The sequence below is a fragment of the Anthonomus grandis genome, chromosome 8, assembly GCF_022605725.1.
Source record: "Anthonomus grandis grandis chromosome 8, icAntGran1.3, whole genome shotgun sequence".
Lineage (NCBI taxonomy): Eukaryota > Metazoa > Arthropoda > Insecta > Coleoptera > Curculionidae > Anthonomus > Anthonomus grandis.
In genome coordinates this window covers 6,436,898-6,462,432 of record NC_065553.1, presented here as the reverse complement: position 1 = coordinate 6,462,432, position 25,535 = coordinate 6,436,898, and the positions used below count along the sequence as shown (strand labels likewise).

Genomic DNA, 25,535 nt, shown 5'->3' with positions numbered 1-25,535 from the left:
ACATGGTATATAAGCATGTATTGTGTTCTTAGGTCACTATTACCAAGGTTTTTTAAACTTATTTTCAGAAGCTTTTTTGATTATTTTCTGTATTTCTGACAGTGATTTTGCTTCATAATATCTTCATGCTATATCTGTATTGCGTGATACAATTTTTGGTTTGTATGAACGATATTTATTACCCTTGTATTTTTTATATGATTTGAGAAGCCGAATTATGTAGAAACATGCTAACTCAATGACTTAATGTCACTCGATTTATTGCAATTGTTATTCGCACGAACTTAATCGAAATGTTACGGAAATAACATTATATTATGTCATTATCTGTTTTTATGATCTTGATAACAAATTTTGAAAGTGCAAAACAAATCATAATATAAATGACCTAAGTATAATTGCTTGTTTGGAATAAAATTTCCTGGTCTTTTCTGACGTTCAAACAAAATATTTGAACACAATTTAAATAGGTCATAAATCAAAATATTGAACGTTGTACTCAAAAACGTCTAGTTTTATCTTAAATGAACTGCTTAGTTCAAGTGGTGGATAACCATATTATATTATGTTATAGTTTTACACTTTAGAATCACCATCCCAAATGATTTGATTCTGTAATATACTTTAGACGAAAATTAGCCGATCGTAAATTTACTTTAGTACAAAGTTGGTTAGCTTGAGCCTTAGAAGGCCTTGAAATTAAAATTTAAATATCGTTTTTTTATTTTGTCTAAATTTGGCATAACTTAATGTGGTTAAACTTTTAGTGTCGAACCTGGCTTTTTTAATAGTTCCTTTTTTTAGATTTGATAAATGCAAAAAGGAATTGAGGTTATCAAGAGTACTAAACAATCAATTTTTAAAAAACCCATGAACTGATATTAATCATAATTTTGACACTAGTTTTTTGTTGCCTCATAAAGGTATGCCAATATACCAAATTTCAGCAAAATAGTATAAGCAGTACCGTTATTGAATTATTCAAGAAAAACGGTTTTAAAATTATCATTAACCCGATCACATTTTTCGTATAAACATTGATTGATAAATGACTTTGAAAAATCAAAAATTTTAGATAGTATATTGGTTAACATAAAACATATATGTATTCCTGGCTGCACTTTCATCAACCCCACTTCTTTCACTACAAAAAATTCCACCTTTAATTACCACTTTCAATCACTATTCATTCATATATTCACACAATTTCTACTGAAAACAATGTGGAATTGTAAATGAAGAATAGAACAATAAACACGTTGAAAGTCCATTCTTGAAGTTAAAATATGCAAATTGTTATGTTGTTTACTACTATTGTCGACGCTAGTTTTATCGCTTCATTTTCTTGACTTCTCCTTTTTATTGGGATTTAGGAATAAAATTAGTTAAAACAACTTTTTTTCAACTATTTATTGATTGTGACGTGTATATTAGAAAACTTTAACACAAAATATCTCTAAAGAATAATCAAGTTTAAATACAAGGACGGTAGCAAAAATGCACTAGGACAAAAGCTTAAGTAGCCATATGTAAATAAATATTACTAATTTATAGTATACTATATACTATAATAGTACGCTCTTTTAAGTATTTAGTCTATTTAAAGCATTAAAACTAAAATTTTAAGTATTTCCCTTAGTGAAAAAAAAAACAGTACTAACCCAAAATGTGATATATTTATATAAAAATAAATTGCGTAGGTCGCATACTGATGTTAATTTGTTAAAACAATGTTTTAACATCATCGATAATCCCAATAAGATAACGAGAGAGATCCGCTATCAGAATGTCATTATAATACATTTACAGATATAATTATAGGTATACAAAAATAGGTTTATTGTATATTTTTAAGGCACATTAGCAGGCACTGTTTCTTTGTATAAATACACTCTGTAAAACAAACAAATGTGTACAAATAACTAACAATCGGCACAAGATGGGTCTGAAAAGTCAACAATCATATTGATGATAAAAAACGCCAATACATATTTAAGAGGCACTTTTTTACATACTCAACAAATATGGTTTCTATCATCAATTATTTATTTGGTAGTTTACTTCTGTAAAGATATGGAATGTATTTTATAGGAAGACTTTTTTTTATAAGGAACAGCTAAAAACGCCACAAATTCCTAACATTACCATCACATTATTGTTCTAATAAGGCAAGCAATATTTTTAATACTTTTAGACAATAATACCTATTTTAAGACATGATTTATTTAATTCCCAAAAACCATTCAATTTAATCCGCGATAATTGAACAGATTTGGATCAAATATCACCAACTTAAATATAAATAAAATAAATACGTGCGAATAAATAAATCTTTCTTTTTTTTATCTCAGACTAATACTGAATTGAACAAGTCGAAAGTAAGCAGGCGTAAATATCTTTAAAAGGGTGCAAAATATATATAAATAAACTCTTAAGTAATAAAGAAGTGACACCAGATTATCGCAAAATTATCACAAAATAAATTAAATTAAAAGTCTTTAGAATAGGATCCTTTCGAGGACTGTGATGAAGATCGGTTTTTAAATTGCAGGTTTTCGAATTGCATTATCAGCGAATGGGTACCTGAAAAAAAAATTAAATAGGTAATTTTTACACAGTTTACTTAAAATATTTTTTTACTTTAATTTTTACTTCATACACTTATACTATCATGAAAACGAATTGAAGCAATAGTTTTACAGGAACGCAAGAAAAAACTAATCTAGAGTGTATATATGGGGTGTTTCAAATTCGAGCCTTAACATGGAGATCTCGGAATCTATAAAAGATACGAAGATGGTTAAATTGGGGCAAAGTTGAGAATTTTTGAGCTTAACAATAATCAAATTAAAAAAATTAAAAATTCCGAATGGTTAGGAAGATATTCGAAAAACTAAGGAATTTTGAAAAATCGATTTTATTTTTTTCTGTTTATATTTTATTAATTTGCACATTTGCGTTGCCACGTGCTACATGATGGTGTTTTTAGATTTTTCATACGGCGTTTCGTCTTTTGCCAACCATCATTAACTTTGTTTTTTCTTATAGATACCCTATAAAAATAATTAATAAACTGTAAAAATTTCAACAAATTCGGTAAACGCGTTTTTTAGAAATTAATAAAAAATCGATTTAAAAAAAGGTTTAACACCCTCTATCTCAAAAACGAAGCATCTCCGGATATTCGTTTATATAAACTTTTTTACTTAAAAAATTACAAGAAATCATCTCTTAAAGCTAAAGTCATTTGTATAATCCTCCTTATTCACCATAGTCATAATTTATTTTACAAAATAATGTAATCTAGTTTTCGAGTATATTTTATTTTATTAGTAAAACATATAAGATGAAATATTAAACTTTTTTTGTATGTTTAGAAAAAAAATATTCTTGTATTCTTCTGTTCCATATTTTGAAATTGAGACACCTTAATATCTCATAATCATCTAAATTTACATAAAAGTAGTTTGTTCAGATAATGGATTATTTAACTGGTTTTACTGATTAAAAACTATGTATCCAAGTTTCTTACCTGGTAAACCACCTTCATCATCTGACACATCGCACAACTCGGCTAAACTGCGAGCAGGTTTTAAACTACCACCCGCAGAACTGCCATTATCTTCAAAACCATCATCACTATTATTGTTATATAAGTTGGCCATAGACTTAGCTGCTTTCAGCCCTCCGCCGGTGTATTTAAAATCGTCAAAATCGCTTTCTTCTTCTAGCTGCAAAGCCGCCATCAGGTTCGGCTGACTTTTTCTCCTCTCTTCCCTCAGTTGGGCTTCCCGTTGCTGGAATTCCTGTAACTCTTTCCTCATCTTTTCTTCTGCTGGTATAAATCCATTCCTAACAGATTTGCCTTTTTCTATATAAATTTTGGCAGGTTGAAATGTATTATCACTCTGCCAAGAATTTTTGTTATTACTAGCATTCATAGTGGTCATGCCTAATCTGCCTCTCGATTTTATAAACTTATGCATAACGCCTTTGGTATTGGCGAAGTTTTGACTGAATTTCTTGAAGCCATTTTGGGGTTTCTTTACGTTGTTTTCTTCTGGTTTAGTCAAATGGACTCCGTTAAAACCGTTTTGTTTCAGTGGGGGATTGGAGTAGCCATTTCTCAGCTCTTTTTCCCTCTGTATGGATTCTTTTATTTCAAGCTGGATGCGGTCGAGGGTGCTGAGGTTTGTGGAACTCATAGCTAGACAAAAAAATTAACTTAAAAATTGCTTTTAAAATACAAGTAGATTTAATAAAAACTTAGAACACACACATCAAAGAATTACCATATTTTGCACCTGGCCCAAAAAAGGAAAGGTGTGTTTGATAGCAGGTGGTTATTAATCAAAGGCGGTAAACAAGAAGTTTGTAATTCTGGTACTTTCAAACAAGATCACTAAAAGGTTTAAGGTTTGGAATAAAATATAAAAGAAAGGAATATTATCGATTTACATAAAAGCAGCAGGTTTAGCAGGTTCTAGTTATTCTGCAGAATTCTGTAGGTGTAGGCAGTTGGCAGAGTGAACCAGCTAAATAAAAATGTATAGGGACTAGGTAGTAAGGAGGAATATGTTAGCTCTGACAGACCTAACAGGAAGTTCTATTATACTACTTGGAAATGGCTTTTTGGACACATTTTTAGGAAAATATGTGATTGATGAAAATGAGTATCTTTGGCTTAAAGTAACTTTGTTCATTCTGAACATTCACAATTTCAAATACATAATATATAGGTTATTGAGGAACTCAGTTGCAACATTTGTTGTGATTTAATGTTTGTTCTACACATTGTTTTTCAGATAACCATGAACATTTTTTTTTTATAATAAAAACATGCCATAAAATGGATAAGCTAACAAGCACATTAAATGAGACTACATTGTAAAATTATTAATACTATTAAACTAAAAATAGTATGAGCAATTTATATTTCAAGATAATATTCACAAATTGTTATCAAACTCTGTTGTAATATTGACTATGTTGTCCCAGTTTCATTTGCTTTCAAGTATATGGAATTTAAAGTCTAGGATCAATATATTTTCATACTAGATGCACCTACTCAAGTATGTGAATATTAACTCAAAATTTATAACATTTATTATCTAGGAAAATCAGACTAGTAGCTGCTAATCCACCTAAACAAATTACAACTGATTCCTATCTCTCTTAGTTTGCCAGGAAACTCTAGTTAGTATATATCTGTTAAATGGCTTAGAAACTCTATAAATAGTGTGAATGTCACTATTTTAACAGGTACTCATTGTATGTCACCAAGTGAGGTTTTGTTGATGATCTAGCTTTATGATCGGTTGATAATATGTAAGTTAATGGACATATATAACTTCAAAGCAGTAGAATTTAATAAATAGGATACATTTCATTACTTGTTGACCTGCTGACTATGCATATTCTAGTACAGATGTAAACTGTAATTTAAAGATCTCAGAGTAAAATTCAACCAGGGTCTCACCCAGATCCAAGACCTTTTATGACTGATCTAAACAGATAAGCATTGTTTAAAAATATAATTATAATTTCTAGATTTTACTTGAGAAAATAATACGTGAAATTGTTTTTTATTCAGTAAGGTCATTCTTGTTTTAAATATCTTCAGGTCATCAGAACGTTCGGAAATGTTAATTTTTTTTTTAATATCTGCTCACATTTTTCTTCCAAAAATGGAGAAGTTTGAAACATCCCTATGATTTTCAATATTTGACTTATCGCCATCTTATGGAAATAAAATTGCTTCTAGACATGGAAGATATTTTAAATAATATTGAAAAAAAAATCTAGCTTTAAAAGTCGATGGCATGTCATATGGCTCATGAATATCATATTGAATTATTATCAAATGTATAATAGGCCAATTTTGCTAAAAGCGAGCTGTGATCCAATATATAAAAAGCTTCAGAGAAGTCAAGCAATATGAGTGCTGTGGTATATATCATATAAATTTTTGGATATCCATCTAGATCCAAATTTAAAGTGGGAGGTTTAGACTAGTACTGTCTGTAAAAAATTTAGGAGTACCTCCTACTTCTTGAGAAGCTTGGCTTCTTTGGTATCTTTAGAACTCTTAAAATCTGCTAACATACACTCTTCCACTCAATAATGACATATGGGATAATAGCTGAAAGTTGTGCCGGTTCAGCAAAATGTGTGTTTGCTTTATAAAGGAGAGCAGTCAGAATCTTGGCAGGCCTTAAATATCAAGATGATTACAGAAATGCTTTTTGATATCTTAATATTTGCTTCATTATTTATACATGAACATTTCATTTATAATAAGAAATATTTTCAAAACCACCTCTATCATCAAGACCACCCGATGTGTTACAGTGATTACCTGAGAGCTGCATTTTACCATCTGGTAAAATGTCAATTAAGATAGGAATTCGTTGGAGACATTTTTTTAAATAAATTTCAAAAAATCTTCATTTAAAACTATATGAAAATGAATTTAAAATTTTAGTATATGGAGCTCGGGTATGGGTAACTGCTATTAACAATTCAGCATTTAAATTGTCCTATTTGTTTTTTTTTTAATGTAATTTACCATAGTTTGTAATGTGTTTTCAATTGTAGAGTAGTGTTTAACAACTTTTTTAGTTTAATGTCTATATACATTTTAAAATTTGTTTATTATATATTTTATTGTGATGCATGTAGATTTAATGATTTTAATAATTTTTATGTGTATTTTTTTCTTGACATATGTAGGTAAAATCTAAAATTGATGACATATCTTATATGAAAATGTAGTATTTATCAAAAAAGCTAAATTTTTGACTCTGTTGTCTTGGGATACTACAATCCTTTAAATTACTGTCAATTTGCAAGGAATTTATAAAAGAAGCACCTACAGCTATCAGATTCTCTCAGAACATGTAATTTTTATAAACATATCTAATTCAAATGAAAAACCAAGAATCCTGCAGTTTCTTTTTGAGAGAAAAATATTAAACATGTTCTTATGTTTCAATTTTTTTTCTAACAGAAATTCTTTTTCATAATCACAAAAATAAAAATTACTTGTTCAAAATGGTGAAGCAATCAGAGACAACCCATGTTATAAGAAATGACCCCTTTAGGACCATTACTTATTGTAAAATTAATGTACTCTCTAACAAAATCACCCTACAATCTTGATACCCTTGACAATGCCAAATTTCATACATAATTTGATGTGCTCACCTTGCCCAAATACATTTCAAGGAAATTTGTGAAGAACTGACAGTTTGCAATATTATTCATGGTTTAAAATTTTAAAGTGCAGATTTGTTTTTAATTTCTATGTATGTTCAATGGTTTGTTTGGCTTTCTAAACTAAAATTGCAGGATTGGAGACTTGATTTTAATCTGTCCAACTTGTTGTCTATATTCAGTTCTTTTTTTGGCCTTAGATGAAGAAATTACTTGACATTCAGATAAGAAACAAATGTCTTTTACAACAAAGTTTAATTGAGACATATTTGCTATTGTGATTCTTCAGAAAACAACTTAGCGAAAAATATCTGGATGTATTAACATAGAGCTGCAGTGCACATTATTTTAACCTCCTGGAAAAAATTGTATCTCCTCCCATGGCTTCAAAACCTACATGAGGAACCATTACCAACCACATAGGTTATTAGAAAAAAGAAAAGGACTTATGCCTCAAATTCTAAATGACACAAGATGGAATCCCCAGACTGCATGTGTGCACACTTTTAACTCAATTTACCTTACATATAGAGATATTATCAAGAATCACCCAGAAATGTTTGGTAACAATATAACAAAACAAATAATTGACATGAATATTTACAAATATTCTTTGACTTTAGACGTTCAGCACAGTGGACTGATAAATCTTTGGACAAACTGCAAAGCAATCATGTAACTCTAGCAGAAGCAGTTCTAATTTGGAAGGAATTATTAAATGATAAAAATCTTGAACTCTATCAATCAGATATTATAAAATAATTTAAGAAAGTGATGCAGCCATTCCAGTTTATTTGTTTTTTAACTGATCAAAAACTTTGTAGAAAAACCACTTGCTAATGACTATGAAGAACCTTTGGTGAAATGGTTATATCAATTTTGTGAGGGTTATTTAATATTTAGAATAAAAGATCGAGATTTATAAACCCTAGTGCCATGTTTTCAGTCAATTATAGGCAAGACAATACCAGCACATCAATGGTGGCTTATTAGACCTACTTGTAAAAAATTGTGATTGTCATGGAGTTTTTTTTCTCAGTTTGAACATAAAATTAAAAGGAAATAAAGGGCTGTCCCTGAATTATTTCACCAAGTTCATTTTTTAATACTTTTTAAGGCAGTAAATTAGTTCTTTTCTATAATGTCAGTATTGATGCTGGTTTTTCTGTCAATGGGTTTTTGTGTATGCAAACCCTGAACTAATAAATTATACAATGTTATAATTTATTAGTAATTATACAAGTAATAAACATGATTTGGTAATAACTATATATTAACTGCCATAATAAATCCAAATAAGTTTTTGATAGCTCTTAAACAAATTATTTCTAGGTGGTTTTCAAACATTAATTTGCTATGAAAAAGGTTACCCCTAAATGAAAGATATCAACACATTTAACTTTAGAGTGTAGGAGTTGCAGGTCACATGAAGATTTATCTAGGTTAGTATTTTATAAAGAAAGCTAAATTTTGCAATGTGTTACCTCAGCATAATCATCTATAAATTACTGCCAATTATAATTTTTGACAAACTCATCTACTCTAAATAAAAAGCCAACAATTCTGCCTGAGAACTTTTTTCTGAAAAAAAAATTAAACATGACTATATTTTAAGTTTCTTTTTGCAGCAAAAACACTTATTCATAGACCTACAAAAATAATTACTCATTGAAAATGGTGTAAAATCAAAGACCACCCATATTATAAGAAATGACCCCTGTTAGTTGATATTGTAAAATGAATGTAATATCTGAACAAAATCAGTTTCTGAGGCACCCAGTACAGACCTTTTAACAACCCTACAATCTTGATACCCTTGACAGTGCCAAATTTAATACAAAAATTGATGTGCTCACCTTGCCCCAGATACATTTCAAGGAAGATTTGTGAACCAAGGCTGTCCACCTGACATTTTGCAATATTATTCACAATAGGCTTCCTAATTTAAAATTATAAAGTGCAGTTTTGTTTTTAATTCCTATGAAGACCATTTTCTTGTTTAGAGGTTATGTTTGTTGGGCATTCTAAACTAAAATTGCAGGATTAGAAGCTGATTTTAATCTGTAATAACTTTCTGTCCTAACTATTTAGTGCTTTTAGATGAAGAAGTTACTTACTAACGTTCAGATAAGAACCAAATATTTAACAAATCTAATTAATTTGGAATTTGCAGCTACCTGTTAAAAACAATATAAGTATAACTATAAATTTTGGCTTACCGGAAATATCTGTGCGAATTTATTGTGATCCCATGCACTGTAGTATCAATTGCAGGACATTCAAAAACCGAATGAATCACAAAAAAAAGTACTCGCGATAACGGTTATTCCGTTTATCAGAGTATGTTTACTTTTTTTATATTAGATTAATGAGTCCCCAGGTAGCACCGTTATCACGCTCATTATTTCGGAAATCTCTTATTTTGTTCGTGGCGCAAAAATGTAGCGCAAAACGGGTCGTGGCATTCAACTTGCCCCGCTTGTTTTCTTTTTCACACGCATCACGCATGCCAGCTGTCAGTAACACCACGTTGCCGCGGGTTTTCCCTTATTTTATACCCCATTTATAAGTTTCCTCGATTTATACAGTATTCATCATTTAATTCATTCAAACGTAAATTACATATGTCGTTTTGTATGAATTTCTGACCTCACAATCCTTAATTATTACACACGATATACCGAATCGTGTTATTTTAAAGTACCTTCATTTGCTCACTTTCGTTAAATTTTGTTACATATGGCAATGGTGTAGAGTACCATTTAGTAAATGCAAATGTCAAGCGTCACAGTGCCGAAAACCGGAGAGTACTTACGGTGGCCTTGCCATATCTACTGATTTGGTAGAGACGCCACTAAAAAGCACCCGATTCCCGGCGGTGATCGTGTATGTTCGGAGAAAAATTCGGTCGTTTGACGTGAATGACAAGAATAACGACACGAATGTTCCCGCGTTTGTTAGTTGTTTACTTTCGTAAAAAAGCTCCAACTAATTTGATCAATTATTGCGATTATACTGAACTTGTTTCTTTGTGAAATATTGACCATATTGTTGCTTATAGTGCTTTAAAATAATACCTGAAAAGCTGTATTAATTCCAATTCAGCGATTTTAGCTGTAAAGATGGACAGCCCTACTCAAAACTATTAGAATCAGGACCAAACTATCAACAAAAATTTGTGCCACCTATGCAGTAAAATGTTTTCTTCCATTTCAGCTAAGAACAAACATATTAAAGTTATTCATAAGCAGCAGCTCCTAGATAACCCAAAGTCACACATTTCTTGTCCCTTATGCAAAGAGACTAAGTATTCTTGTGAGACTTATCAAAGACTTGAAGCTCATTTACAGGTTAAGGCATGATATCAAAATAGAGTCCTCAACTTTCCATTTTTCCAGCGAAGAAAGATTTGAGGAATGGTTAAGAGAGCATAAAATAAGCACAAACTATGCACTTGTTCGCACAAGGAAAATTGAAGACAAGATTGAAAAATTATATTGTTGCAATCGAAGCGATTTTAGAGGTAATTTGTAGCAATTTCAATTGTTCATTATGGTGTGTGAGCAAAGGAAGGGAAGCGATTCTGTTTTAGGTGAACTCCTTGAGGAATGTTCTTTCAATAATATTGAAGCTAGCCATAGTCTAGAAATTGAAATTGAAAGTGTATCAAACTTTTTAAGATCTTTAAATGATGAAACTTATGATAAGTAAGTTATCTTTTTATAAAATTATATAAGATATATTAACATATACCTGTAAATGTCTAGGTGCATGAGACAACTGACATCAATGATGGAACAGATAAATAAGACAAATGCAAGTAAACGAAAAATGGACAAACAAGTTTATTTTCCATCAAAGAAGAAGAAGGAGCAGTAAATAAAAATAATTCATTGTATATTTTTTTCTATTTATCAGTATTTTTTTTATATAATAGTAGGTATATTTTTATAGGTTTAACTATATATGTATGTATATGTGTATTATAATTTTTTATGTAAGTTTTAGGCAAATATTTGAAAAAACATTACCTATCTCATAAGTTTCTTGCAGTTTCTTCTTAGGAGTATTAATCGAAACTGCGAATTGTAAATTAGTATTTTAGCATAAAATAATTAAGTTTATTTTCAAATCAGTCATATACATGTCTTTGCAGCATTTATAAAATAAAACTATTTAATATATGATACATTTATATAACAGTATAACTAATTAAATCCATTGTGTTTTCACTTACCAAAATTACCTCTCTACCTAGGTATAAAAGTTATTTAAAAAAATAGGTACTTATTTCAAAAAGATTAATAACATTTTTATATTTAAGATTAAAATTAAAGTACAATACTACAGTATTTTATAAATTATGTTTTCCATTTATTTATTTTTTCTAAATATACAATACCCTATTGTTTAAGTTGGGCTTTTCCTTTTGATATGTCCACATATAGAGAACTTAAAAAAATAATTATTTGTATAACAAAAGGGAGCAAAGTGCATAATTTCCTTAAGTGGGTGAAGTTTGATCCAGCAAAAGCATCCACAGTGAGGAAATGACACTGCTCCTACAGTACTTCATTTTCTACTTTCATTCTTATTAATAAGCACAATGTAATGTAAAGAATTAATTTCATAAAAAATAATAAGCAAGATATAGTCAAATAAAAAAATTTAACTATGCAGGGAAATAAAATTAAAAATTTTCTTATAAGGTAGTAGAAAAATAAATTTTTCAAATAACACTTTTTAAAAAATAAACTATAGTAATTTTAAATAATATCCAAAATCAAATAAATCCATGTCCGCCCAAAGAAATTTTTAAAAATATTTATTCAAAAAAAAATTCAATTTCCATTCCATTGGATCGTTCAACCAAACTGCATTTTTTTGATACTTACATTAGGGTATTATGTATAAAATTAATAATTCAATTTTCTTGTTTGCATCCTTTATTTATATTTAATTTATTTAAAGAATCAATAATTATTATTATTCCAGAAACGCTATTTTTTATTTTAATTAAATTATTATTTACATTACTTATTCTTATTGCCAGAAACCGTTGCTTCTATAGCAGCAAACATTGCTCTTTTGTTGGTTGCCCGCCATTCACATAATATTTAAATATCCGAATGGGACAGTCGGAGATAGCCGAATGGTGACGGGAATCGGGTGCTTTTTAGTGGCGTCTATTTGGTAGTTGATCTACTGATTTTAAAGTAAAAGAAAGAAAGATTTTAAGTTAGAAGAAAATAAAGCCGAATTTTATTTAGAATTCTATATTTCTCTAAATCTGTTAGGGATTTAACCTTTAAATATTATGTTCTAATTACGTTTACTATACATTTTTCTGAGTTTTGAAGAACGTATTAACGAAAGATTTAAAAGATAAGTCTATTTTGTTTATATTTTTAATTTAACTTTATTTACGTTGATAACGGTTGCTACCGGAACCTTACATTTAGAAAAAATGTATATTAAACTATCTCACAGTGAAAATAGTATTACGTTTACGTTATGAGGCGATAGTCCTCTATTCTGTAAATCACTGCTAGCTTGTGTCAACTGTCATGCAGGTGACAGGTTGTTCATAACCTTAAGCCATATTTTAGCGAGTAAGCGCCTTTAAGACATGTCATTCGAGCGATCAAGTCATGACGTCACTGTAAAAGGCGCTTTAAGCGGTCTCGGGAGACCGCTAATAAACTCAATATGTAAAAGGAAAGTTATACAAATAATAATAAACAATAAATATTAATGTAAATTTTTTGATATTTTTTTAGAGTTAAGAAGTATTAAATTTTTTATTATTAGTTTTAATTTATTTGATACTAATGTACATAAGACAGGTAAGACATCCAAACCAAATAAAAATGCAAAAAAGAATAAATTAATAAAAGAGCTAATAGATTTGCAACCCTGCAAATTTGAAGAACGTAAAGGTAAGGTTGCACCGATATTTTTTTAAGTAGATTTTTTATTAGTTTAAATTTTTAGAACTTTAAAATAATTTTCACAGTCCTTTCTCTAACCAAATTTGGAAATAACTCGTATACATTTTCTTTGCTGCCCAAAGGTTTTTTTTTTAATATGAAAGAAATGACAACGAGAAAGAATAGAATAACTTTATGAGAATTAAAGTTACCGTAGTAAGCTGTTAATAGAGTTTCCTTGAAAGTTTTATGAACAAGGGCGCTTGAAAGAAATTAGCTTTCTATTTTATTTCACACATAACGAACGAAAAAAAAAACGCTACAGTATAATTATCTCGGTTCTACGCTTCACCTCTTCTTAAATTCACGGGCCGCCACTATGAGTAGTGCAAGGAAAATAAATCTGAATAGAATTAGCGTACATAATACAAGGAACATAATATAAGGAATCGTTTACAACTCTTTATGATAACAGCAGTAAAAATTATCACTTTTTACATAGCTTGGGACCGATTACTTCTTGCCTAAGTAATAAAACAATCATTCCAATGTTGCTCCACACATGCAACAATGTTGCGTTACAAATATCAAGTGGATCCACACCTTAATGATAAGCAAAAGTAGCGCATTTTAATTTTCAAATACTAAATTTTATAGTTCTACATACAATTTTAACTTACTTATATTTTGTTTGAACAATCAGTATTATACGGTTGTTTTTCCGTATTTGAGCTTCATATGACAGATTAATTGAATAGAATAATAGGAACGCTAAAATGTTCATACAAGATCTCTCTATTTTAAATGACAGTTTTGATAGATTTGTATGTCAAAACAACTGGAAGCTGTCATCTGTCAGAATCATCTGTTCGGCCTTTGTTGTGTTTGCGTTTACTCCTCCGTTCAGCAAAAAATAACAAAAACGCAATGGTTTTAATAAGACCGGAAGATTACTCTTGTGATAACCCGGATCCAGCGGTGGCCGTGTACAAATCTAAAACCCCCAAGCAGATTTTGGAATTTTCAGATGGAGTTTTGGAGGAATACGATACCGATGATGAATTGATTCCTGACCAAGCCCAACAAGAACAGATCGTCGATCCGGTTTGTAGCCTCGCTAAACTTTATTCGTTTTATACACAGATGGCGTAAGCCGTCAGTATTAGGGTATGTACCGTTTTCAACTGTCAGTACAGGATTGTACTGTGCTGATTTTACTGTAATTTGTCGTTCCGATTTTATACAGCGTGCTGTTTTGCTCCAAAAAAGGAACAGTTTTCAGCACTGTTTTCACAACCACAACATAACCTATAAAACCAAATTACCTGTTTCTGTTTTGTTTTCCGGTACGGTATTTTGCTTTATTAAAACCAGACCACATTTGTTAATAAAATAAATATGACTGAAAAAGCAAGATGGTAAGAATAATAGACGCAGAAAATAATTTTTGAATACCACATTGAAGTTACACCGGAAGAATACGAAAGAGCGCAAACAGGTTAGTGCGTTGTATGAGAGCTTTTTAAGTGGTAAATTTTATTATTGTTAAACATTTTAAAACCACAATTATTATTTCAGACATGATCTTTGCAACCAAACTGCTTGAAACTAATTCCCACAACGTAAACAAGAAGATTCAAGAAATCAACATCAACAACACTTCTGACGGTTTTGACATTCCCCCACTATTTTACTGTACCTACAGTAGCTTTTATCCCCAGTCAATCCAGTAAAGATTAATGACGTCACTGACGCATTTATGACGTCATTCAGTACTGAATCAGTAAACTGAAAGAAATATCGGAACGACGTCCAGTAAATTCAGTACTGACAGTTGATAACGGTACATACCCTTAATATCAATACTAAGGTCATTGAATCATCAGAGGTAAATCATTAGCTAAGGGGCACCACCATGATTAACTTTTTTTAAATCATTGACATTATATTATTTAATTTTTTGTTTTTTATAGCTGTTTCATAACTTCATTTCGCTCAGTATAATGTTATTAGAAGATCCTTGGGAACTTGATTAGCTATAAAAAGTATTTAAGATTTCTTTACTAAAACTTACTACAAAAAAAAAGCAAAACCTAGTCACAGACTATTATTACAAAGACATACCATGTGTATACATATCGCAGAATGTCCAGAATTCCTTAAGGAATATTATGTTATTCTCTTATATTCAAAATTTCTGAAATGTCATTTATGAATATTACCAGCATATCATTAATTTTTTTGCTATTGTGTTTGGTATTCCTCCGTAATCTTTGTCAGTTGATTCTAGATTGACAAATCAAATCAAATATGCTTTATTGTCATGTAAAATGTTGTTGACAAAGCTGCATTAAATAAAGAATAGCTGAAAATGACTGACAAACTGTGCCTAAAATTTATAGATAAAATGTGTATTACAAAATCCTAAAGTAAAGAAAAAACAAACAGAGAATAAAAGAAACAAATGGTAATACATAAAAATTGAATTAGTCACACTGATGACACTTTCCAGCAGATTTTGGCCATATTATTTTTAAATATCAGCTTGGATTCATTGATAATACCTAAATAGGTTACACCAGAGTTTCATATGTTCTTCTTCCTTGATCATTTACTTTAGGAAATGGGTATCTTTGTGGTGCTACAAAATAGTGGTATCATCTGCAAAAGCTGAATATGAACCATACTCCAATACATTAGGCAAGTCAATAACAGAGAAGAAACAGGAGCAATCCCAACACTGAACCCTGAGGAATTCCAGATTTAATCTATTAAATGTTTTAATAATTTTTTTTATTAGTAAATTAAGTATTAAGTTTTAATTTGAAATGATTTGATACCAGTCATTAGTGATACTTTCACTGCACATGATCAATATCCGGAAACACTTTCAGAAAGTTGTACAATAAAAAGAGTTTCAGTGAATGTTTATGTAGGACACACTTTCAATCAATAAACTATGAATGTCCCAAAATATATTTTCAACTATTAAAGGATTGATTGACTGTGTTGGCAATTTGAATATTCCTGATATATTTTAATATATCAGGAACATTGACGAATGTTCTACCAATGTTGCCTGTTCTAAATTAATCTTTTTGTTTTATTAATAGTTTCGCAGACTTTATATTTTAATTTGTCCTTTGAAGTTAGCAAAAAAAAAACCAGCTTAAACTGCCCTTAATAATGTAATCCCTTAGGGTCTACCATCAGAGCCATATTTTAATCCTCAAACTCGTCCTTAGGAATCTCTATTTCCAAGCTGTCCATGTCTAATTCTGTTTACTAATAAATACAGGGCAGAGACGTGCAAGGGGTGCGCCGGGGCGGCGCTCATTTGGGGCGGCAAAATATCCGAAAAATAAAATAAAAAAGCGCCAAGTAATGAAAAAAAAATTATGAACAACAAAATTTTATAAAATTTAAAACTTATAATTAAGGCGCCAACAGAATACAATGTTTACTGAAACCGAACATTGTTCCCCGAATTGTTGCTATAATAATAATAATCTATATAGATAAATAAATAGGTACCAGGACCAGGTAATAAAAACAATAGCACCGCAATTATGGTGGGTTCAGCCAGGGCGGCGCCGTGCTGATGATGTTATAAGGGCGGCGTAATTAAAAGAGCCGCGTAAAGTACCACCAATAGTAATTCCTCGAAATTTATTTCTTGCGAAATTTCAATACTTTTGGGTAATAAATAATATGTATTTTGGAGCTGCAGAAATAAGCGGGGGTGTAATGTTTAGAAATTCCCACCTGTTTTTAATTTATTTTAATTTGCGAGTTTTAAAGCGACTTGTCGATTAGTGTTTATTTTTAATACATTTTATGTAAAAATTGTGTTTGTGTTGTTAACGGTAAGTTTAAAATATTTTATTAATATTTTCCAAATATTTAGAACTTCATGCCTTAAGCAATTTTTCATTGAAAAAAGTAATGTCTGATTTTTGTGCCAATTCTAAAAAAAATATTTGTTGATTTAGATGGCTGATGGTCGAAAGAGGCTTTCTGGTTCCCAATACTGAAAAAGGAAGCTAGAAAAGGAGGAAAATGACAGGCGGTTAGCAGGTTCGTTAAAAAAGTTTTTTGCGTCATCAAAGAACCCACAACCGGCACAACCTCAACCTTCAACATGCCAAAGGCCGGATGTTCAACCTTTGACGTCAACTGAAGCCGATGTAGAACAACCAAATGATGGAGATCAACAACCATCAGGAGATGAACTGAAACAAGATGATCACTCGACGAATACGCCAGCAAATACGCAAACTAAGAACATTGAAGCTATTCAGGTAAATGAAGAACGATTTAAAGATCCAGCATATTGGCCCGAAATATTAACGGATAATATTAGATTATTGATTTTAGGAATAGGACCTGTTCAAATTAAAAATATTAATTATCCCATTAATAATTTAAATAGATGTTTTAGCGCTGCTTACTTTGAAAAAAAATTAACTAACAATGGAAAAGTTCCTAGAACCTGGCTTATTTACTCAAAATCTAAAGATTCAGTGTACTGTTTTCCTTGTAAATTATTTAAAGTTTCTGATAATAGTTTTAATGAGGAGAATGGCTATAGTGACTGGCGACATTTATCTCGGACTTTAGAAAGACACGAAACCAGTAAGGGGCATTTTGAAAGTGTTAGGAAATGGCTTGAATTAAAAAAATCAATAGAAAAAGGTTTAACTGTGGACTCTATCAATCAAAATTTATTTGAAATGGAAAAAAAAATATGGACTTCGATTTTAGAGAGAATAATATCTATTATCCAGTTTTTAGCAAGACAAAATTTAGCTTTTAGGGGTAATAGTCAAAAACTATTTGATAAGGGTAACGGTAATTTTCTGAAATTAATTGAGACGATTGCAAAATTTGATTCTGTAATGGCCGAACATATTGATAGAGTCCAAAAAGATGGGAACAAAATGCCGCATTATTTCGGAGATAAAATACAAAATGAATTGATTTTGTTAATAGGAGAAAAAGTAAAAAATGTATTGTTGAATGTTTAAAATTATGCAAATATTTCTCATCATTCTTGACTGTACACCTGACGTTAGTCACCAAGAACAAATTACCATTATTGTTAGATTCGTTTTTATTGATGATTGTTCTAAAAGTATAGAAATTCGAGAACATTTTTTAGGATTTTGTAAAGTTACAAACACTACTGGCCAGGGGTTAACAGATTTTTTATTAAATTATTTAAAAGAACTGGATATTGATATTGCCGATATGAGAGGTCTGGGCTATGACAACGGAGCAAACATGAAAGGCAAGCACAATGGCCTACAAAAAAAAATTTTAAATATTAATCCTAGAGCCTTTTTTGTACCCTGTGCCGCCCATAGTTTAAATTTAGTAGTTAATGATGCAGCAAAAAGCTCTCTAGAAGTAACTAATTTTTTTAGCATTATTCAGGAAATATTGTCTTTTTTTCGGCCTCAACTTATAGATGGAATGCTCTCTTAAAAGGGCTGCCCAGGCTAACACTAAAGCCCTTATCGGATACCCGCTGGGAAAGCCGTATTGAGGCAATAAAAACTCTTAGATTTGAGTTAGGAAAAGTGTATGATGCTCTGTTTACGCGTTACGTTTAATGATGAAAGCAGAGATAATGAAACAAAGAATATTGCAATGTCCCTAATAAATAAAATAAAATCATTTAAATTTATTTGTTCGTTAGTTATTTGGTATAACATTTTCGCAAAAATTAATATAGTAAGCAAAACACTGCAAAAGTCTAATGTTATTTTACTAGAGGCTGTACAAATGCTAAAAGAAATCAAATTATTTTTGACACAAATGAGATCGGAAAACGGGTTTTTAGACATGATAAATGAATCTAAGAAAATTGCGGAAGAAGTAGACGCCGAAATTTCCTTTCCAGCCATTCACTCAATAAGACTAAGGAAAAAAAACGTGTTTTTGATTATGAACACAAGGATAAGCCAATCCAATCTCCAGAAATAAATTTTAAAGTAAATTGTTTTTTTAATATTCTCGATATTTCAACCTCAAAATTGTGGATGAGAGATTTCACAATCGTGAAATCTCTCATCCACATATTGAATTATTTGGTTTTTTAAACAATTTGAAAGCATTTTCCAAACCCGAAATAATGACCTATTGTAAGAATTTAGAAGCTAAATTAACTGACCCTGAAACAAAAAATATGGACATAAATGGATTGGACCTCTATAATGAATTCGACATATTATCAATTTACATTAATGATTGAATGAATGAGAAATATTTTCTCGGCCAAAGAAATATCAATATATCTGGTTGTTAACGATTTGAAAGGCATATTTCCAAATTTATTCGTAGCTTTAAGAATATTTTTAACAATGCCAGTCACTGTAGCTCATGGGGAACGCTCATTTTCCAAACTAAAATTAATAAAAAACTACTTAAGATCCACAATGAGCCAATCAAGACTATCAAATTTATCAATAATAAGTATTGAGGAAGACATTGTCTCTAATTTAGATGTAACCGACCTAATTAGGGAATTTGCATATAAAAAGGCAAGAAAAGTAAATGTTAGCATTTAAACCAGGGTTCTAATTACTTTTTTTTAATTTCTTTAAATTAGTATGTAAGTAAAATATATTTTCTTTGGGTGTTTATATCGATGCAATTACATATTAATATAGAAATACTTATATAAGTAAATGATATATGCTTTTATGTATATTTTTTGTATAGATAATATTGATATATTGATTAATATATGTGTGTTTGGAATTTAATTCAATATGATTTTTTTATTTCGCCCTTTTTTTTAAACGTTGTACTTTGATAAGAGCATTTTTTAAAACACTTTTTATAAAAATCACTGCAGAAGGGGCGGCAAAATTAGCTCTTGCACCCGGCGGCAAATACCCTAGGCTCGGCCCTGAATAAATAAAAGCATGGATGTTGCAATATATGTTTCAAAGCTCCAAATTTGCTGGCTCTTGGTTGAATGTCTGTCCTACCTGAAAACGTTTAGGAGCTTTGTTTAGCTAAACTCTTTTTAATCTCTACATACTTCAACATCAAAATTTTCATACATACATCACAATTTCTTAAAAATAATGAAAATATATTTCCTTTACCTGACTCAATGATCTAATTTTTTACTTAACATTACCAATTACTGCCAAATTATAAAACTAAAACTTATTTTTTTAGGCTACAATGACGTGGGGCCCTTGGATGTTGTACAAAACCTGGGCTGCTGGTGCTTCCACCCTTTCAGTGGTGGACTATGCGGGCGAGGTTCTGGCTTCCTTTTTTGGCATCACTACACCTAGATACTACTTTGAGTTGGAAGAATACAAGAGGCGAAAGGCCCTGGAAGAGAAAGAAGAAGAAGCTAAAAGGGGATGGGGCGAAAACAAACACGACGTGATCGAGGTTGAATTGAAGAGTGTGGATACTGGTTCTGCTAAAGTTGAAGAAGTTTAAATAATGTTTAATTTTAATATAATAATTGCTAAAATATATATAAACAGGATTTTTTAAGACTAAAAGTAATGCAGCACCTTGCAACAAAGGTTTATTTTAAATTAAAAGTTTATTTTAAAAAAATATGTGTATTACAAATGCAAAAGCAGCAAATAGGAAAAAAGTTTAATAAAGAATGAGACTAGGAATCATATTTTAAACATTTGGCCTTAATTGTTTGGTGCCAAAAAAATGTGGTACAAGAAGCAGAAGATATTTTTTTAAATTTTCTCGTAAGGACATTCCCTATTTTGTAATTTTTGTATTGCTGTGAGTAGAGTATACGTATAAAAAATATGGCGACGGTTTTATGTATTTGCGGAGTTCTAACTTCAAATAGAGAAAATCTATTTGTGTAGATTTAGAGATTGGTTTACAATATAATGCTTAATATTTCACGCTGTTAAATTTCGCTTGAATTTTTTTATTATAATTTAGTGTATAAATTGACTTTTAATTATGATTGAAAATCTAGAACCTTGTTGCAAAAAATACGCTTTTTCGGTATAGCCTTTTATACCTAAATAATCAGAATTACATAAAAATTTAAAAAATCATATAGTCCATTTTAAATATTATCAGTCATAAAACCTTATCAAATTTGATTTAATAAATTACAAGATGTAACTATTGAAAAAGCACAGATACATAGTAAAACATGTAATTCATTATGAAACCAAATATTGCCAAAGAATTTCTACATTTCCATTTAAATCGTATATAGTATACCTACCACTATTACAAGGGTATTTTAATGTAAAAACAAATAGTAGGTAATATAACACTCTTTGATGTAATTTCTTTAAAGATAGATAGTTTTGATATTGTTTTTGAAATTCTAGACTAATTCATAAAGAAGCATTAAAGATTCATTCTAAAAACACGTACACCGGAATGGCGCTAGCATAGTATAAGATAACGTAGGAGTCAAGGTTATTTATGTTGTATATTTTTTTATGTTAATATTTTATATGAATAATTTACTGCTTGATAGTACAAAAGGTGTTTTATTTAAAACATTATTAATGAATCGCTAATTCGAGATTTAAAAAAATTTAAAACATTCACAAACTAAATAAATCAAAAAGTTTTCTTTGTTTGGTAGTAAACCAGTTAGTGAGGTAGTATTAGTAATAATAGCACTGCCGCAACCAACCCTTGATTCTTTGGCTGATGTGATAAATATTTCACTTTCAAGTGGGTCCTTTCAACATTTACTTAAAGATGCTTGATTATACCATTATTTAAGGATGTAAACTATGATGATCCATCAAATTTCAGACCCATAGCCCTGTATCCCACGCCTGGCAAGCTTGTAGAGAGAGTGGTAAAAACTAGGATGATGGAATTTTTTGAAATGGCATAATGCGATGTTCAGGGTCTGATGTTTGACGAAAATTCCCTCTTGCAGAATAAAGAGTGCTGCAAGTTCCTAGGAATTACCATTGATGCTCGCCTTCGGTTTGAAGATCATATTTTACATTTAGCTGGGAAATTATCTTCTGGATGTTTTGCAGTAAAAATGGCAAAACAAGAGCTGGGAGGGGTGGTTGCACGTTCAGTGTACTTTTCACTTATTGAATCTCATATTCGGTATGGCTTGCCTTTTTGGGCACCAATAAGGGGCTACTTAACATTGTCTTTGTTATTCAAAAAAAAGCAGTTAGATACCTGCTTTTTTGCTTGCTAAGTTAAGAGATTCTTGCAAACCCCTCTTCATTTCTGAAAAAATCCTCAAAAAAAACTCTTTATCTTAGAAACACAAAATTCCCAAACTACCCTCTGACACTGGCCATTTGACTCGTGTAAATGATGATACCCTACCTATTCCTACGTCTTCCCTTACCAAAAACTCATTATTTACATAAGTAAAAAAATTTACAATCATGTTCCTTTATGTGTTAGACATATATCGGATGATGAGAAATTTAAAAGAGAATTAAAGACGGTTTTATTGGCTAATGCATATTATAACCTGGATGACTTTTTTAATGATAGGTTTTAACCTTGGACATGTTGGAAAGTTTTTTTTCCTTTTTTCTTCTCTAGTTTTGTCAACAAGTTTACCTTTATTTAGTAATTGATTGTTTATTTAGTTATCTTTAATTCAAGTATGTTCAAAAAGTTTTGTCTTCTTGTGTTTAATTTTGTTCATTGTTTTGTCAATTTTTGAAATTGTATTTTTGTTTTGTTTTTTAGCTTGTAGGATGCTTGTACACAAGATTATTCTTACGTAATATAGCACATTTTCTTTCTTTCTTTCTTAACCATCAGCAATTTGGATTCCTGACGAAACTGAGTACATCTGATGCTATTTTTGTTGGAAAGTCTGTACATGGGGATGAATGCTGGGGAGAGTGCGGCGGCGGTGTTCTGTGACTTATCTAAGGCGTTTGATTATGTAAGTCACAGAATACTGCTGCAGAAGCTAGAAACCTTTGGATTCAGTTTTGGAGTTGTTGGAAATGCTGTCGACTAGTTTCGTTCTTACCTATCTGGAAGAACACAAAGGGTATTCTTTGACAATGATATGTCATCCCATCGGGATATGGGTTCTGTTTTTGGACCATTGCTGTTCCTGCTATATGTCAATGATATCTCTCAAATTCCAATTAGGCGCAAATTTACTATCTTTGCAGATGATACAATCATACTTTGGCATGACACTGATGCCAAGAGGTTAAGGAATATTGTTGATGAAGATTTAATTCTTGTAAAATCATGGTGTGAATCTAATAGATTAACTTTCAATATTTCTAAAATTAATATTTTAACTTTTAAATGTAACTTTGGAACTGTCACTTTACAAAATGAAACAATAAGTCCTTCTGAAACATGCAAATTTTTGGGTCTGACCACAGATGTAAATAGCTCCACTGCGGAGTGTGGAGCTATTTATTTATTGACACGTGCGGAGCTATTTACATCTGTGGGTCTGACAAATGATAAGCAAATAAAATTTGAAAATAATATCTCCTCTTTAATCGGAAAGCTATCATCCAACTGTTATGCTATTAGAGTAATAACACATTCTCTGCGACTTGATGTGGCTAAAATTGCTTACCATGCTCTTATTGAGTCTCATCTGAGATATGGTATTTTGTTTTGTGGTGTGTGCTCTCAGTATTTGTTCAGCTCTTTATTTATTTTGCCAAAAAGAGACATTCGCTACATATGTGTCCACCTCCCTTTCGTAGCCCCTATAGGCCATTATTTTTAAAACATTCTGTCCTGACATTGCCATGCCTTCTTATTTTAGAGCGGGTTTGTCTTATCCACAAAAAATATCGCCATCAGCTTGGCCCCTCCTCCTCGGGTTACAATCTCCGAACAACCTTCTCTTATTACTTCTGCCTATCCCAAAAAGTACGCAGATTAAGTCCTCTATTGTGTGTGTACGGGGGCAGAAGACTTTTTAACCATCTACCCCTTTATATAAGGCTAATAAATTGTGAAAAACGTTTTAGGAAAAATATAAACTTTTACTCGCAAAAGCATTTTATTTTCTAGACGAGTATTTAAATACAACTTTTTGACAGTGAGGAGATTTGAATAGCGTGATGTGACTTCTTACTACTTTTTTATTCTTATTTTTTTCTTTTTTTACTTTTTTAATTGTGTTGCATGTGTTCTATATTCTATATATGTAAGAGTTGTAAAAATTTTTATATTTTTGTAAACGATTATGTTGTCACCTATCTTTAAGGTTTGATCTAATGCTTTGTTAACAACATAATATGTTATGTAACAATAAAGCTATTTTTGACTTTGACTTGAGATTCATGGCCCTGTCTGGGTGTATCTATTGCTTTTTATACCTTGCCCATGATTTACATTTATACACACAAGACAAGGTATCACACACAAGACAAACATGTTCTTGTTAGCTTTTAAAAAAATAATTATTTACACATTATAAATAAAAAAAAGCAGTTTTTTTTTAGATGTTATTATGACAATATTGATATATCTTAAGAAACTCCTTTATTTCGAATAAAAAAAAACATGAAAGTTGTTTCAGTTCAACAACCCACATAGCAAACATATATTTTATGTAAATGCTATGTATATTCATAATATCCTGACGTATATACATACAATGTCTATTTTCAATGCTCTGTTTATTTTATGGATATGAAATAAATATCCATTTGTCACACACTAGGTAATACATGGAATATACTATTAGTACGTACAGTGTATATTCTGAATATACTAGATATTGAAACGATATCCGAGGGTTACATTCTATAGATGTCCCATAAACATCTATTATATTCTATGTATCTGTTACATGTTTCTTTATAGAATATACAAATACATTTTTATTATTCCAGGATATATAATAAATATTTCTAAGGTATATAGGTACCTATATCCATGAAACATGTTCTGGATTTACCATATATGCATAATTTCCTAGGTAACAAAATGACGTCTTGAATACGTAATTCGTACTTTCTGGTCTACATGACAAGTCATTTTGACGTTCTTACTACCTTAAAGTAACGTACAAATGTCACATCCAAAATAAAGTCCTAAATAAAGGCTTAAACGGAATTGAAAAACGCTTCTGGAGAACGTCAAATATTTACATAGGATGACGTTTAAAGACTATTTTAGGTCATTTAAAATGTAAAATAGTAAGTAACTTTAAGGTCTTAAAATAGTTTTTGAAGACTTGAATATTGAGAAAAAATATTTTTACTTAAATTCCAAATATATATTTATTTATTCATTTGTAAGTATAATAAAATAAAACAGATATTCGTTGGTCAAGTAAACCCTAAAAAAGGAGGAAGAAGAACAGGAGGAAACATTTGGCACAAAAATACTGACAACTTTTAATTTTAATAAATAAAAGGTCGCGCCCATAAAATA

The 25,535-nt window shown here is 30.4% G+C and overlaps 2 protein-coding genes and 1 long non-coding RNA gene across 4 annotated transcripts; 2 read left to right on the top strand and 1 right to left on the bottom strand.

Annotated features, from left to right (window-relative positions):
* Positions 1-1,657: 1,657 nt before the first annotated feature.
* Positions 1,658-9,931, bottom strand: LOC126739716 (uncharacterized). Of its 2 annotated transcripts, none has more exons than XM_050445511.1 (3): positions 9,435-9,931; positions 3,533-4,207; positions 1,658-2,583 (listed from the first exon to the last, which is right to left on the bottom strand). In XM_050445511.1, exons 2-3 carry the CDS (start codon positions 4,203-4,205, stop codon positions 2,489-2,491), a joined length of 768 nt encoding a protein of 255 aa, XP_050301468.1. In that variant the 5' UTR covers positions 4,206-4,207; positions 9,435-9,931; the 3' UTR covers positions 1,658-2,488. The 2 variants fall into 2 exon arrangements, with proteins under 2 accessions (XP_050301468.1, XP_050301467.1); XM_050445510.1 differs by lacking the exon at positions 9,435-9,931 and adding an exon at positions 9,072-9,228.
* Positions 9,932-10,035: 104 nt separating this feature from the next.
* LOC126739717 (uncharacterized) lies at positions 10,036-11,432 on the top strand. Its single transcript, XR_007661689.1, has 2 exons — positions 10,036-10,922; positions 10,983-11,432. It is a non-coding gene; the product is annotated as an uncharacterized LOC126739717 (long non-coding RNA).
* A 2,573-nt stretch (positions 11,433-14,005) lies between these two features.
* On the top strand, positions 14,006-21,655 carry LOC126739707 (protein FAM177A1-like). Its single transcript, XM_050445502.1, has 2 exons — positions 14,006-14,249; positions 20,340-21,655. The coding sequence occupies exons 1-2, from the start codon at positions 14,073-14,075 to the stop codon at positions 20,613-20,615; spliced, it is 453 nt and encodes a 150-aa protein (XP_050301459.1). The 5' UTR covers positions 14,006-14,072; the 3' UTR covers positions 20,616-21,655.
* Positions 21,656-25,535: the final 3,880 nt, after the last annotated feature.